The sequence below is a fragment of the Ascidia mentula genome, chromosome 4, assembly GCF_947561715.1.
Source record: "Ascidia mentula chromosome 4, kaAscMent1.1, whole genome shotgun sequence".
NCBI classification, from domain to species: Eukaryota; Metazoa; Chordata; class Ascidiacea; order Phlebobranchia; family Ascidiidae; genus Ascidia; species Ascidia mentula.
The window spans coordinates 1233971-1249319 of record NC_138569.1 but is presented as its reverse complement, the minus strand read 5'-3'; the positions used below and the strand labels follow the sequence as shown (position 1 = coordinate 1249319).

At 33.7% G+C, this 15349-nt stretch overlaps 3 protein-coding genes across 15 annotated transcripts in view; 1 reads left to right on the top strand and 2 right to left on the bottom strand.

The window, feature by feature from the left end:
• Positions 1–15349, bottom strand: part of LOC145899869 (uncharacterized) — a 194946-nt gene that overhangs the window by 131743 nt on the left and 47854 nt on the right. The gene's annotated exons all lie outside the window — the stretch shown is intronic.
• LOC145899621 (uncharacterized) lies at positions 442–14447 on the top strand. Of its 13 annotated transcripts, none has more exons than XM_082988487.1 (14): positions 442–579; positions 1743–2063; positions 2794–2958; positions 4051–4221; positions 5010–5177; positions 5242–5415; positions 6951–7154; positions 7690–7752; positions 10796–10846; positions 11061–11096; positions 12317–12442; positions 13112–13179; positions 13248–13262; positions 13676–14447. In XM_082988487.1, exons 1-12 carry the CDS (start codon positions 519–521, stop codon positions 13177–13179), a joined length of 1608 nt encoding a protein of 535 aa, XP_082844613.1. In that variant the 5' UTR covers positions 442–518; the 3' UTR covers positions 13248–13262; positions 13676–14447. The 13 variants fall into 13 exon arrangements, 11 of the variants coding, with proteins under 11 accessions (XP_082844613.1, XP_082844612.1, XP_082844615.1 ...); XM_082988486.1 differs by having other exon boundaries at positions 13559–14447; XM_082988489.1 differs by lacking the exon at positions 11061–11096 and having other exon boundaries at positions 13559–14447.
• On the bottom strand, positions 8903–9938 carry LOC145899683 (uncharacterized; the record flags this gene model as incomplete). The annotated part of the gene is made up of 2 exons (XM_082988578.1): positions 8903–9738; positions 9806–9938. Coding segments are annotated over 2 exons (525 nt in total), but the record flags the coding sequence as incomplete, so codon positions are not given.

Here is a 15349-nt window from a genome sequence, read left to right as displayed (position 1 = left end):
GGTTTGGCACTGGATTGAATGTGACGTCACCGGCAATGCAAAAAGGCGCAAAAACACCCGTGTTTCAGGTCATTCTGATGGAATACGTGGGATCTCTACCGATTTTTATTACTTTCACGCTATTTTTCACTCTATCCTTGACAGATAATGAGATTTAAATAAAATCCTATAATGCGGAAAGTGGTTTGGCACTTGATTGAAAGTGACGTCACTGGCAATGCAAAAAGGCTCAAAAAGATCCGTATTTCAGGTTATTTTGAATATAAACTTGGGACTTCTACCGATGTATTGGTACGAAATGATGAAGAAGTGAAATATTTTGCAAAATAATTCTTACTGGTATGATATATACCAACAATAAACTCCTTTGTATAAGTTAAACCTTCTTGTGCAATGGTGCTCATTGATGCGGAACGCATTTTGCGAAACAATAATTTTGGATTCTGCCAGAATGACAGTAGTCTTAATATCTTACATGCGCTGCTGATAGTGCGCAGGTTCTTCTGAGTCCAAGAAAAATGGAAATAAAAAGATGGTTTGTGTTTGGACTTGTTTTTGCATGTTTATTCTATAAATCAAGTAAGTTGTTAAAAAAGTGTTTAAATATTACTATGCACCGAGACGCAACTATGTTCCAGAAATAACAACAACCCCCAGTTGCGAAACCATAAAGGTGGGGTTAAGTTATGACATCACACCAAAAAATACGTCAATGTGATATCACTGAGCTGCAAACTGTAAAAAAATGCACCTGCATCAAACTTTATTATTCTTTGTGTCGGATTTGTAATTACGTCACATACATGCTGATGCGCATATGGTACGTTGGGTTAATCGCTTGGCTTCTGCCTGACATATTGAAAATTGGCTTTAGGTTTAATAAATAAATTGATGTTTTAATAATCCTGTCCATGTCACTATTTTTTTTACTTTCAATAATCGTATATAGCCTATATCGAAATATACGCCACGCTAGCGAAGAATAAGCTAAGCGAAGAATAAGACAAGTGGGAATATGAAAAACGTTATGCGATTGAAGCAAAGCTCTCGTTGCCGCATTTAACGTTAAATGTTTTGATCTAAGGTATGTGATATGTTTTGTTATTGTTTTATTCTGAAAGGTCACAAAGGTAGTTCATGGCAAATGTTTTAATAGTCATATGATGTGATAGATGGAGTGTTTTCCTGCACACCTTCCCTGACCTATAAGCGGCTCTCATGTAAGAGCATTTGATGCCATATGGCATAACATCAACGAAATAAAAACCCTCTAGTTTTTACACTTATGCAGCATGGTTTAATACAAACTGAGCATAACTAAACTGTTTAGGGGTTAGGGGCTTAGTTACTATTAATTTAAACCCTATCTCTGAAATAAGTTTAATTGTTAACATGCAGACCAATTTTATGGTTGGTGTACTTTTTGCCCAAAATCAGAGGTATGCCAGTGCTTGTAACTTTAGTGTGTGATGTTACAATGACCAAATTTTTTTTTGTGATGTCACAGCATGCCCTGACCTTTGTGATATTATTGTGCATCTGCAAGGATCACATAATTACATGTTCATTTCATGTAAAATCAGACTTGGTTTTCTACTCCTGGTTTTCTTTGAATCTAATAAATGACACTTAGTTAATTGTCTTTGGAAGGAAGGGTTTAATTCGAGTATTGAACAATTGTTGTGCATGAGGGAACTGAAAACTGTGTGTGCTGTATTGAGGGTGACTAAATTTTTTTTCAGATGCACAAACCATCACTGCATCAGGTGGCTTAGAGGATGGTGGTAATGTATCATTCAACTTTAGCCCTTTGTTCACGGGCAGTGTTCCTGCTGCCTCAGTTTTTGTTTGTACATGGAGAAGAAACACGGTTGCGGTTTCTACTTACTATAATAGCGGATGTGTTGAAAATACAACTTTGACAATGAATAATATAACTTGCTCAATATCAGGACCAAACATAATTTCAACATATTCACCACCTGCCATAACAAATGATATCACAATTGACATCACTTTGAACCCATCAATCGGCAACCCAAGTTTTACATTGACAGCCAAGTGTAAGTGTATTCATAGAAGAAAAGGAAATATTACCAAATCACTAACTATTTGATATGGCTCATATGCATTCAGTTTTCAACCAAAAAATGCTAATTCATAAAAAAGATGTAAATGACGAATCGATTCATGTAATTTTTGTTCCCCTAAAAAATATTCGAAGTTTAAAGTTAAAACAATTTAAAAGATTTTATTTTTTGAATAAATATTTCAAGTTTATTCAATTCCTGTTTGTGTAAAATTTTTGTTTAACAGTAATTTATAAAAAAGTTTCAGTCTGTATTGGTTAATCATAGCTACAAATGTTGCAAAACTGACTATGCTTTTGGTGTATTTTAAGAGCAACATAACGCTGTGTGAACCTTATACCTACTGAACATTTGGAATAAATCTTTGAAATAACAAGCAATTATCTGGATTATGCTATTTACTGTTTTTTCTTCACAAAAAATAGAGATAAAATGCAATAAATTGGATCATGTGATTAATGTATTAGTTTACATTTCACCTTACAAAGGTGTTTGGATGAATAATTTAGCAGTGCCAGGACAGCAAACAGGTTGTTACAAAATATTTTTCATAATTTACAGAGAATCTAGTTGTTAATATTTACTAAAACATGTTACAAACAGTTTTTTTAATAATTTAGTGATGCTTGTCGCAAATATCAGTATGTTCTGTGGTAGGTTTTCCATTCTATCTTTAGCCAATATTTGCCTAAATTTTTTTCAGATTGTGGAAATGTCTCAACTCCTAATATCATTATGGATGTGCCAGCCAAGCAAGGTTACATGAGCTCACACACATTTTCATGCAATACAGGGTATGAAGTACGAAACCAACCTTCCACATGTCAAGCTAATGCAACCTGGAACCCACCTCCTGATTGCAAATTAAGTAAATGCATTCCTTGTTTCGAAGTAGTAGAGCTATCTTTTTTTACAGATAATAATGTGTTCATTTTGTACAACTATAAAAAGAAACACAAAGCTAGGTTGGATTCTCTATACCTTTCAAAAATTAACATGTTTCTGGGTTTCTTTTTGCTCTTTCAAATTGCAAAGTTTGGCAATGCCATTACCAGTGGTGGATCCAGGGGGGTGTTTTGGTGTCAGAACACCCCCTCAGCATTTTTGCACATTGTTTTTTTAAGGGGTGTGAAAGTGCGGTCAATTTCCCGCTACGCAGGAACGTACACTACCGTAAAGTTTTCGTCTCCACAGTTGGTTTGTTTTTTCCACAGTTGTTTTTTTTTTTCGCTACCTGTTTTTAAAGCTGAACCTGCATGGTAAATGTCTGATGAAAATGCATCTAACAGCTTCATTAATTAGGTACCGAAGCCGAACACCTCCCTTATATTTTTTCTACCCACGCCACCAGTTTAGTTGTGGTTGCATGGTCCAACCCAACTATGTAGGAAACCCATGTGAACCTTTCTATTACAACCAAGCTGCCAAACTTTTTTTAGTTTATTTAAATCCGTAATGTGGTTGATTTGTATGTTTTATGGCAAAATTTGTTCTTGGTATGTAAAAAAGTGCAAGCAAAGGTTTCATGCATAAAAATAGCTGTTTGCTTAGGAAATATGGTGTAAAATATAAGGATATTTGTGCCCGGACAAAAGTCATGTTTGGTATAGAAGCAAAGTTTAATTGGTATTATAGCTCAGTTTTGTTTCACTGGCTCACTCACACAGCTGCAGTATAATTCGATCCAGAGTGTGTTTGGTTTGTGTGTTAGATATTTTTTGAGCAGCATATTTAGTCTAAAGGCATTTAATCAGAAAAGATGTGTTGCTTACAAGTAAATTATTGTGAAGTATTAAGTATAGTGTGTTACAAAATTGCATAAAAATAGTACACTGTCAACTAGTTGTTCAATGGCAATGATAGACTTCTGTTTTGCATATTAACCAACAATAGCAATATGTTTGATCTGCTTTGCAAGATACAAGTATTGATTGCTTCATATCACATTGTTATATTTTAGTTAAGTGCGCTGATACTAGTGTACAACAAAATGACTCTTATACTGTGCCCCAAAATGGCTCAACTGCTTTTGGGGAGACTGTAAACTTGACATGTGCTGGAAATTACTCTGGAAAAGCAGCAGCAGTGTGTGTGGGAGTTGACATATGGAACATTACCAACGACTGCATGGGTATGAATTAAAATCAGTGGTTTCTCCAACCTGTCACGGACCCCAAATAGTATCAAGGATGTGTGCACAACCTAATCAGTTATTTTAATAAATATGTTCTGCTGTCATAAGTTGGCTATGCGGTAATCCATAGCCACCGACTGACCAACATTTGTCATGAGTAACCAACGCCATTCAGCTTGGTTTTTGTCTCAAAACCAGGTAATTGTTTGCATTAATTGAAACTGTGAAACGGGCTACACTAACTTTTTGCAGCAAGCAGTTTGTATTTCATGCATCATGATGTCTCAACGAATTAAGTTATCACAGAAGCAAATCTCAATTAAAAGTTTCTGTACAAAAAGGATAGAAAAGCGTGGTTTAACAGTGTTAAAAAAAGACCAACATATACGTAAATATGCTTTCCATAACATTCCAAATATATGTCATTTTTTAATGATGGGAACACATTTTTGCACCCTTCTTATTTAGGAAGTGGTACATAAAAAACACTAGCTGTGTCCCAATTTTTGCAAGTTTTGTTCTTTTTCTGGTTTGATTATTTTTTAGCAATTGTTGAAAAAATTCGTTTTTAAAAATTTTTTATGTCATGTGTTACATAATTTTTTTTTATTTAGGGAAGTTAAACAACTATGTTTGTCACAAAAACTTTAGGTAAAGTTTTTAGAAGTTTGCAAAAGGGGTCCGTGAATTTAATAAGGTTTGAGTCCACTGATCTTGATTAATTTATCTAACCATTAATCTTGCACAAGTATCTGTGCCTGATAGACTTTATGATTTTGCTTCAGGCTCATGTGATAAATCAGCCATACCAACTGACATGTCATATAGTAGTAATTCCACTGGTGTTTTGCTGGTTAATAAAAATGTAAATCTTGTTTGTAATACTGGCTACACTGGAAGCCCATCTGCACTATGTGTTAGTCCAGGGCGATGGAATGTTACAGAATGCTCAGGTATAATTGCAATTGAGTATTTATATAAATGTTTTACAGGGTTATTTTTCAAATTTTTGTTTAGCTGTTTGTGAAGTAGCCCCTTTGGGTTCCAGTGCAACATATTGCACAAACAGCACAAACTCAACCATTATTGAAGGAACTGTTGGTTTTGTATTTTGTTGTAATGATGTCAATAATGGTAGAAATGCAAACTGTGCACATAATCGGATAATAAGTGGTGGTCCAGATTGCCAAGGTAAAAAAAATATTTCCAAGCAATTTGTATTGAAAAAACTTTTTCTGCGACAAATCTTTTTGAGACCAATGAAATCAACACCTTGTAATTTTTCAATAGATTCACTGCATTTCTTGAAGCCAAATAAAATTTCTTTTTTAAGCTTAAAGCTGACAATAAGATACAGAATTGTTGTGTCACCAACATTTATCCTTCTGTTGCTTAATGTGCTTTGTGTTGGTTGTGATATAATTTGCATGAATAAAGAATTTTTTTGCAATTGTTCAGTCTGCTTTTCTCACAAGCATGATTTACAAGTTCATAGTTTCTATTTTAACATTTTTATAGCAGTTAGACATGTCGAAGCTACTAAACTGTGCTACAAAATAGAACATAAATTATACTAAAATATGGGTAGTATTTTTTGGGGGGTTTTGTTGTTACAGGCACAAATATTTGTCTCATGTGTCTTTTGCTATTTGTTTCTTTGCATGAATGTGGTGTCAAATACATATGCAACAGATTAGTTACACTCTTTGTGTTGTTTTAAAGTGGTCTTTGGTGCTCTTCACAGCAAATATTAATGAAATTTTCAACAAAAATTTAAAAGGTGTGCTAAAATCTGTACAAAAGTCTTTGCATCCTCTGTCAGTTTTTTTTTTGCATAACATTCCATTTCTCTCTGTTTTAAAACTTTTTCTTGTCTGTATTTACTTCTTGGATAAAATTGCCAGCATTAGACTACTTCATTAACAATTGTTGCTTAGCACCTGTAGGAAACATGTTGTAATTGATGTTTTTCAACTGCAAACTTGTTTTCCAGTTACCACTTCTATAATGGATATGAGTAATGTAGGCAATACAGGTTATGTTTTGGTTATGTAGTTGTTTTTGCCGAACAAACCCAACGTCAAAAGTCTATGAGTGACATTTGTGCTCTTGAAGTTTTATAATGTGGATTTGTAAGTAATCTGCCAGACTCAAACTTTTTGTGCAAAGGTCTAACATTTATTTTCTAAAATACACAAGCTCCCCCGTTCTGCACTTGTTTCTTCTATTGCATTCATTTACACATTATGCAGCAAGAGGTATGCGAAAGCTTGTGCATTTTGGAAAATATAAGTCAGTCTTCTACCAAACCAGGATAATTCAGTTCAAAGAGGCAAGACTGATATGGCACCTTCCATAATTTTTTTTAATTACCTTGGCAGTTTTCATTGTTTTTGTTTTTTATCTAAAAGAAACATGGGTTATTGATGTTAATGGTACACATAGTTATTCGGTTTTAATGTGACCAGGAGTGCTTCCTGTTGGTAAACTTAATATATTGTCTGTTTTTACCCCCCAATTTTTACATGAATGTAGATATGAACATACATTTATGGTAATATATTTCGAAGGAACTTGCAGAGTCTGCTTGTTTTTAAAGTTTGAATAAAGAGCAAAAAAAGTGACATTGAATGTAAGATAAGATATTGTTAGTTTTTTTTATTATGGAGGCAGCAAAGTTATCTTAGTCTTGGTTTGTTTGTTCAGAAAATTTTTCCTTTTTACAGTTGCTACAACTTCCAGTGTTGTTGAGTCTAAAGTTGATACAACCACCATGTCTGTTGTAAACACATTGGTTTCATCTGAAAGTAGTACTTCGATAGACAATAATACAATGACTGTGCATAGCATTGTTGATCCATATATATTTAGTACCAATGCCATTGATACATCACCTATGGTAACTAATAATGGTGAAGTAACACAACCAGGTATTATGCATATCATGCTTAAAAAATTTCTTTCCAAATAACATTTATTTTCTTAGCTGTCACTTTCCCATTTTAATTTCTTAGATTCTTAAAATGCGAGAAATTGCCATCTTTACTAACAGTTGTTGACATGCTCCTTATCTGCTATGACATAATTAATTGTTAAATCCCCAATATGTAAACATATATTTGATAAATTCATTCAACTATTTGACGTTGTTAACTTGAGTTTTGCCCAAAAATGAAGTCACAAACTTTTTCTAAGAGGATATTTATGTTTTTTGGTATAAACATGGTCTAATTTACTATTTGTTGTTTGGAAAAAGGATATTCAAGTATATATTTGACTATATTTGTTGCGCAATATTAGAAACTGCTGATGTGAAGCATGTATGGGTCAAAATGCAAAACTTCTTGCTCTGTACACTTGTTCTTTGTCTTCTTTCCCTTTGTCTTCAAAAAACACCATTTGCATGAGGCATGTCAGCCAGAACTTGAATTTTTTGTTTAAACATTGCAATGAATTGTTTTCCAGTAACCACAATGACCATGAGCACCTCAGGCAGTTCTGCGACAAAATCTTCTTCTAGTGCATTGGGTACTGTTGGACCTCTAATCAATGATAAATTCTTTATGTGTGGAATAATGTTTGTGCATCTAGAGACATTTAAGTCCTGTCCAAATTTACTGTATTATGTTTCGCTAAGTAGCGAGGAGCTCAGACCACTCGCTAACGCCGAATTATTCCGGACAAAGCCGCACAGCTGCGTCAGCAAGTGATAATGGTTGTCTATTTTGCCGCTAAACGCTCATACAAACGAAAAAAGGTAAGACAAAATCCCCTGGAAATGTCGGATTTAGAACTAATTTAAGAATATCGAATGCCCAAAGCTGTGATAATGGATTTGTACAACCACTTGCACCAAGATTTGAAGCCAAAGAGTGCCAGTAAAAGATGTCTTACAGTGGAAGAACAAGTTTTGATATCATTAAAACTTTTGGCATCAGGAAGCTTTCAAAATTCAGCCAAGGACAATATTAATGTTTCACAACCAACTCTCAGTGTAGTACTAAGTCGATTTATGGATAGTTTGATTTCAAAACAACATCAATTCATCCACATGCCAAACAGGGTGTCTTCAACAATGATAAAGCAACAATTTTATTCAATTGCACGGTTTCCTGGCGTCATAGGGGCCATTGATGGAACACATTCCTTTAATTGCACCAAGTGAGGAAGAACATCTCTTTGTCAACAGAAAGGGTTACCATTCTATCAATGTGCAGGCAAGTTGCATACTTTTCCCTTGTCATAAATTGGTTTTGACTTCACATTATTTTTGCAGGCTATATGTGACGCCAATATGGTATTTCTGGATGTGGTATGCAAGTGGCCGGGCTCATGTCATGATTCATTCATTCTTCGACAATCAAATGTGTACCAGGAGTTTGAGAGTGGAAAATATCACGATGACATTTTGCTGGGTGACAGTGGTTATCCATTAAAACCTTGGTTAATGACACCTCTTAGCCATCCAAGTACCCCTTCACAACAGAAGTATAATACGGCTCACAAACAAACACGGTCAACTATAGAGAAGTAAGTTACGCTTGTCTTGCATCTCATAACATTAACATGAATGATAATAAAGCTTTGTTGTTTAGGGCATTTGGTGTTTTGAAACAGAGATGGAGAGTTATTGATCACACAGGAGGAAGGTTATGTTATTCACCTCTACAAGTTTGTAAAATTACAATGTGTTGTTTCATTCTGCACAATATTTGTCGCCTTCACAATGTACCACTGCCAGCAAATGCTGACATAGATTCACTACTAGACACCACCACAACAAATGAAATTCATGACTTGCAAGGTAGTACTGTGAGAGATTCAATTGTTTCTGCATTCCAATAAAGTGATGTTTGTGAAATGTTTTTGTGTTTGTTTATTGCAAAAAGTGGCAGCACAGCAACACAGAAATGAACTTGAAAAAGTAGGTAACAGAACACTGAACGAATATGAAAGTAATAAGGTAGGTGAAAAGAACAGTGCAGAGTAATGAAAAACAGTGAACTAGAATGAATAAAAACACTGACAGACTTGCACAGATTTGGGCCTCTAAACCAACAGTGAATAAGAAAATTGAAAACACATGCAGAAAGAAGCATATTGTTGAAAATGCAAACTAGTTCTAATCATCAACTGTGAAGGGTTGACTGCAGGTTAGTTCAACTTTACTGGTTTCAGCCAACTGCAACTTTTGTCGCTGCAAATTATTTGCAATTATCATTTGTTCCAACTGTTGTTGAATTATAGCTATGTTTTTCAACAGCTGTTGAATTATAGCTATGTTTGATATTTGGACATAAATTTCTTTTTGTATGTCAACTATGTCCTTTTCTGGATCATGACGGCGGCGCTTTGCTTTGTGTTGTGATGATGCTTCGGAGTGTGATGATGCAGGGCTCACTGGTTCTTGAATTATTTCAAAAAGGCTGTCATCCATAGTTGAACATGTGAATGCAACCGGTTCTTCAACATCTTGAGGTGCTTGGCTAGTAGTAGCAAACTGGGAAACACTTTCTACAAAAAAAAAACAATTAGCATTACAAGTGCACAAACCATTGTAACATAACAAAGGTTACTTAACTGTCACTGCTTTCAAGTGATGATGCACCTTTTATTCCATACGCTGCTTGTTGTCCAATTATGTTAATGATTTGATAATGCACATCCGAAGGTGGTGTAGCTTTGTTGACACCACCACCTGTTTTAGTTGATTTTGATTATGTTGCAGCTACCAGTGGTATGACAGCCAGGAGTACTACAGACAATAGTAGTAGTGGCAGTAGTACAAGACAACCTGTACTTAGGATGGCAGAGGAAGGTGATAGTTAATGTGTTGTACAGCTTTAGCACATTTATTATTTTGTAATGCAGTCTTGCTTATTCTATCGTAGCAATGAGACCTAAATGAAATTTTATATGCGAGTCGTTTCGTGAAAATTTGTGTCGATCAATTTAATATTGATGTATGAATTGCAGTAATATATAAGGTGAAGGGTTCACTTCTTTTTGTGGTGATTTTAAATCAGCAATTGGTTATAAGTCACAACTAAACATGTCTCTAAAACTTTTATCTGAAACTTTTAGCTTAAGGCTCATAAGCTCAAACCATGTTTGCAGATGTTTTTAGTCTTTCGTTGTATTTGACCATTACAACACAACATCAAAAGTGTCTTATTGTTCCCATGGATGATATTCACGAAATTCTATAATGTAGAGTTGTAAAGTTTTTGGTAATCTGTCAGATCAAACTTTTCATGTAAAGGTCATGTTTTTTAAGTTTAGATAAGAACAATTTTGAAAGGTTTTTATGATTTACCAAGTCAGTTTTTATTTTTTTTTTTTTTGAAACTAAAAGAAACATCAGTGATACACATTGTAATAAATTAAGTTGTTCAAAACTTGGTTTTCAATATGTCCAGGAGTTTTCCTGTTGGTAAACTTAATCATGTTGTCTGTCTTTGTGTGCATAGCATTAATATTGCATGGTGTGGATGTCAATCTGCATAATTAGATTGCACAAGTGTTAAATGATGGTGTTGCAAGATTATTGAGTTTTAATATTTTATTTTAGTTGCAACCACTCCAACAGCAACAACAACAACAACTAATGGTGGAGCAACAGGTAAATACATGTAATGCATGTATATTGGTAACATACAAACCCAGTCTATGGTTTAATTGCAATGAATCTGAATCAAAACAACTGTATCACAACTTTGATATATGAGGTTGTACACCTGTTCAAAAAATGAACTTTAACGATTGTAGATATAAATTTATCACTAGTTTTAAGAGATGTAATCTTCATTTAAGTTAATAAATATTGGTACATGTAGACAATACTACTGTTCCTGAGACAGGGACTATGAGAGGTAAAATAAATGCACTCTCTTTTAAACTAGAGTTAGCAAAACTTAATAGATTAATTACTAAATTTCACCCTGTATTTTTCAGTTTTTTTCACCTTCTGGAATGGCACACCACTAGTCATGCTTTTAATTGCTGTTGTTTGCAATCACATTTAAATTTTCATTTAAAAACACTTTTATATTTGCATGCCTTTGATTTAAATGTAGATTTCTTCTTATAAAAATTCTTAGTATAGGTTTTCTCAATGTAGTTGCTTTTAAAAATCAAAACCAATAGAATCTATTCTAAAATGTCACAGTATGCAGTAAACCTGAAATATTGGTTTTATGCAGTATTTTGTACAGAAACTGGTTTTACATGATGTAAAACATTGTTGCAAGTTTTGTCGGTTGGTTATTCTGTGATTGAAATGTATGTTATAAATTTCAGTTATTACTGTTTCAGCGACACTTTTGTATTCCTGTCAAAACATAGATAAAAAAATTTTTTTTGCAATTTTCAGTGACTTTTACAGTTCATGTTGAGTTATTGTAGAAATGATATATATCCTCTGATACAAAGCAATTTATTTGTATATTTCTGCTTTGTTTGCTTGATTTCCTGCGATTTCCTACCATGCAGTGAAAACTTGTGTTTGTGCTGACTGGTTTTGCCCTGTGTATATGCTGCAGAATATAATTACAATGTATGCAAAAAATCTGTTTCGTTTGGTTGTTATGTGCCGATATATATGAAAAAACTGTGAGCACATTTAGCATGGATTCTGTTCTGGCTTTAAACTATACCACTTGAAGTTGTTGTAATTAATGTTGTTAATACCAACTGTGAGGTTTATGCTTTCCTCAGAACTTTGTTGCTAGTCTTGATAGATATTTAAAAGTGAAAGCAGGGTTTGTAAAAGAAAAAAATAATTTTGTTTTCTGTCAGATGATCTACTTATGCTTGATTTACCTGCATGGTAACCTCTTTGCTGGTGTAAAAAAGTTATTTAGTTTTAGTATGTTGACATTTTACTGATTTGATTTTTTACTAAACCAGACATTTGGTGGCTTATGCATTGCATGATTAATTGCCACGATTTGTCAACTGAGACATTAAAATGAGGTTTTTGTTTTTTGGTAAGTTAACTAGGACAGCATTGTCAATCTTAATAAATTTAAATGAACATGAAAAGTATTTATGAACAAATCCAACCTTGTTTAACTACTAATTACTTTTTCAGTTGTAGCTCCAACAGAACTAACTGGTGGAGAAATAGCTGGGATTGTGATTGGAGTCCTTGCTGGAGTTGCTCTCATAGGAGTCCTCGTTTATTTTGGAGTGCAGAAACACTGGTGTGGATGTGGAGGTGAATTACTTTGATATGTTTTTTATCAATATATGTTTAATATTTGCCTTGTACTTGTAACAAAACCACCACTAATGATCAATTTTGTTTGTTAGGGATTTTAAAAGTATTCCATAAACATTCTTTTCTAAACTTAATATCATTTTGGTTGCTGTCAAACAAAACTTTAATACTTTGTTAATATGCAATGTATGCAACTTTGAGATGTATTTCTAGTTTCTTTTACAATTATCATTTTGTAATGATCTGAATTTAATCAACAATTTATAACCTGCATGTAGAGCACTACCTCAGTGTGAAGTGTTGTTGTTATAATCGGCTTTAAACTATACTTAATATTGCTTACTAACCAAACTTATGCATAATTTTGATGGTCACCAGCTTGTAGGTTATAGAAAAACACACATATCTTAAAAAGTTTTACTGAGCCAAAAGTAGTTTTCTAAAAGCATGAAAAAAATATTTAATTCAAGGGAATAAATTTTAAAGGGAAGCACTTCTGCATGCTAGTATGGCCAAATGTATCTAAAACTTGTACCTTTTGCCTGAGCAAGCATGAAAAACCAAAAGATTGCAATTTTCAAGTGGCCTATTTGAATCACTTTTCATCAACATTTCAGTTGTTTTCTTTTAAATTTGGAAAATTGAGCACATATTAAATTGTAACAGGCCCCAAAAAAGTGTCACCAAAACCAACAGAAAAAGAAAGTATTGCAATGATGGCAAAAGTTAACTAGGTACCAGACTGAATACCTTAAGTACTCCCATTTTTACAAGTCTGTGATAATTTGTAATTGTTTGCTAGGTTCATGAACACAAGGTCAGTCGAAGCTTGGTTTCTAAATTGTTCCATTTATGTTCAATACTTTGTTCAGTTTGATTTGTGGCTTTGTATTTTTGGTTGTTTTCCAAACAGATAAGTTTTTGTGATTAGGAAAAATAACTTATTGTTTGGTTTTGTTTTCAAGTGTAATAATGCTTTCAAAAACCTAAATATTTAACTGCATAAGAACATTTATGCAAGTAAAAAATGTTTTGCAACAATCTTAAAAATATTGCTTTATTAACAACCTTTTAGTAGTGCTGCTTGTAGTGTAATTAATAATTTTTTTGCAGCATCCAAACCACCTTGTACCCCACCTCCTGAACAAAGAAATTTAAATCCAGCTGAAAATCGTTCACCAAATGTTGATGTTACAACTTAAGCATAAAATGGAGAACTTTCCTTTTCAGAATATCTTGGTGTTTCCACTGGTTAACCAATCACAACTTGATGATACTGCTGGATATTGTTGTAACACATGTAACACCTTTTAATTTTTTGTATGCAAACTGATTTGTCACAGACTTTGTTGCTTTACGATTTCAAAAAACAAACCTGTCAGCTAGCTGTGAACTTAGAGCTTAGTGTGTTTTTGCTAAAGCATGACAAACATGTTTGTTGAGTACCATACATAGCATCACTACAATTACAGTTAAAAAAGTCTGCTTACTTTTATATTAACCTTATTCAGTATTTTCTGGGAGTTTTATCTCACTATGATTATTATTTGGTTCAAATTCTCAAAAACCTTGCCTGGAGTGATTGTAGTTAAATTTAAACTTCACAGCATCGCACATACTATTTTCCAACCAATTATATTGTTGTACTTCTTAGATTTCTGGTCCTGCAATGACATAAACATGTTTGTAGTTGTGTAAAGTGTCGTACAACAAACCTGTGTAAAACATACAGATGTAAACAGTAAATTTGTGACATATTTTAGGTTTGTCTGAAATGTCTTGTTTTGACACTTGAACTTTAAACTGTATTGATTATTCATGCTTAGCTAAAATAATGCACAGCTTAATGTTTGTGTTCTTGAAGTTCCTGTGTTCCTGCAACTTTTTTCCATGTGTCCTTGATAATTGCAGTGCTGTTAGTTGTTTTGGCTTTACGTTGTTTAAAAGCAAGGGTATGTTTGGGCCTTGCGATTGCAAATAAATATGTGTTTTTCATTACCTACTAATATGTGTAAAATCCAGGAGGTTATTGCAGCTAAATCATGTTTTGCCCAAAAATCTCCTCCTTGAGTTTTCCTCTATTTGAGGTAACCTTACAAGATACACTTCCAATTTGATGTGTTTAAATTTCCAGTCACACACAACATTTCGCAATTCCAAAATTTAGTTGAACATCATTTTGTTTTGACATCTTTACATTAGTTCTACAAACACCCACTTCCTTGTTGTTGAATTTCCCCTTTTGGTAGATTCCTTTCATGGATTACAGTCATGTGTTTGGCTTGGTGACACTATGAAAACATAACTTTGGTGCATTGTTTTTAAAATGTGTCTTTGTATCCTGAATATTATGTTTGGCTGGATGGTTTCCATTGATATTTTATTGTAAAAGACTTCTGTCTTATAAGTGTACATAATATTTTGCTTGTAAACTCTTTTAAATGGTTTTGTTAAATGGTTTGTAAAAGGTATTTCAGCAGTTGGTACATTTATTTTGTGGAGGTGTTTTGTCAACCTTTGGTTGTGTTTCCTGCTTTGTCAGTTTTAGTGTTTATTGTGTCTGGAAGTATATGGGCATCTCACCAAATTTGCACTGTTACTTGTGTGTAAAATTAAAAAGAACTTACTTTTATCAAGTCTTTGTAGTTCACATACTCTGATTTGCTGTTTAACCCCAAAGTAACAACTGGTCCATGCGTGATGTCTAACCCTTAAAAAACGCTACATTTTGTGCACGCTACTATTGTGCTCCTAGTAATATGTGCGTATCGTGTGGTGGCGACGCTTTTCCTTTGTGGTTTTCTGAAGCGCGTTAGAGCCACACATCCGCAAGTTTTACATGAAACACGAGAAGTAATTGTGAATTCGTCACTTGGCACATGGTGCGTTGCTGCTTGGTCAGCG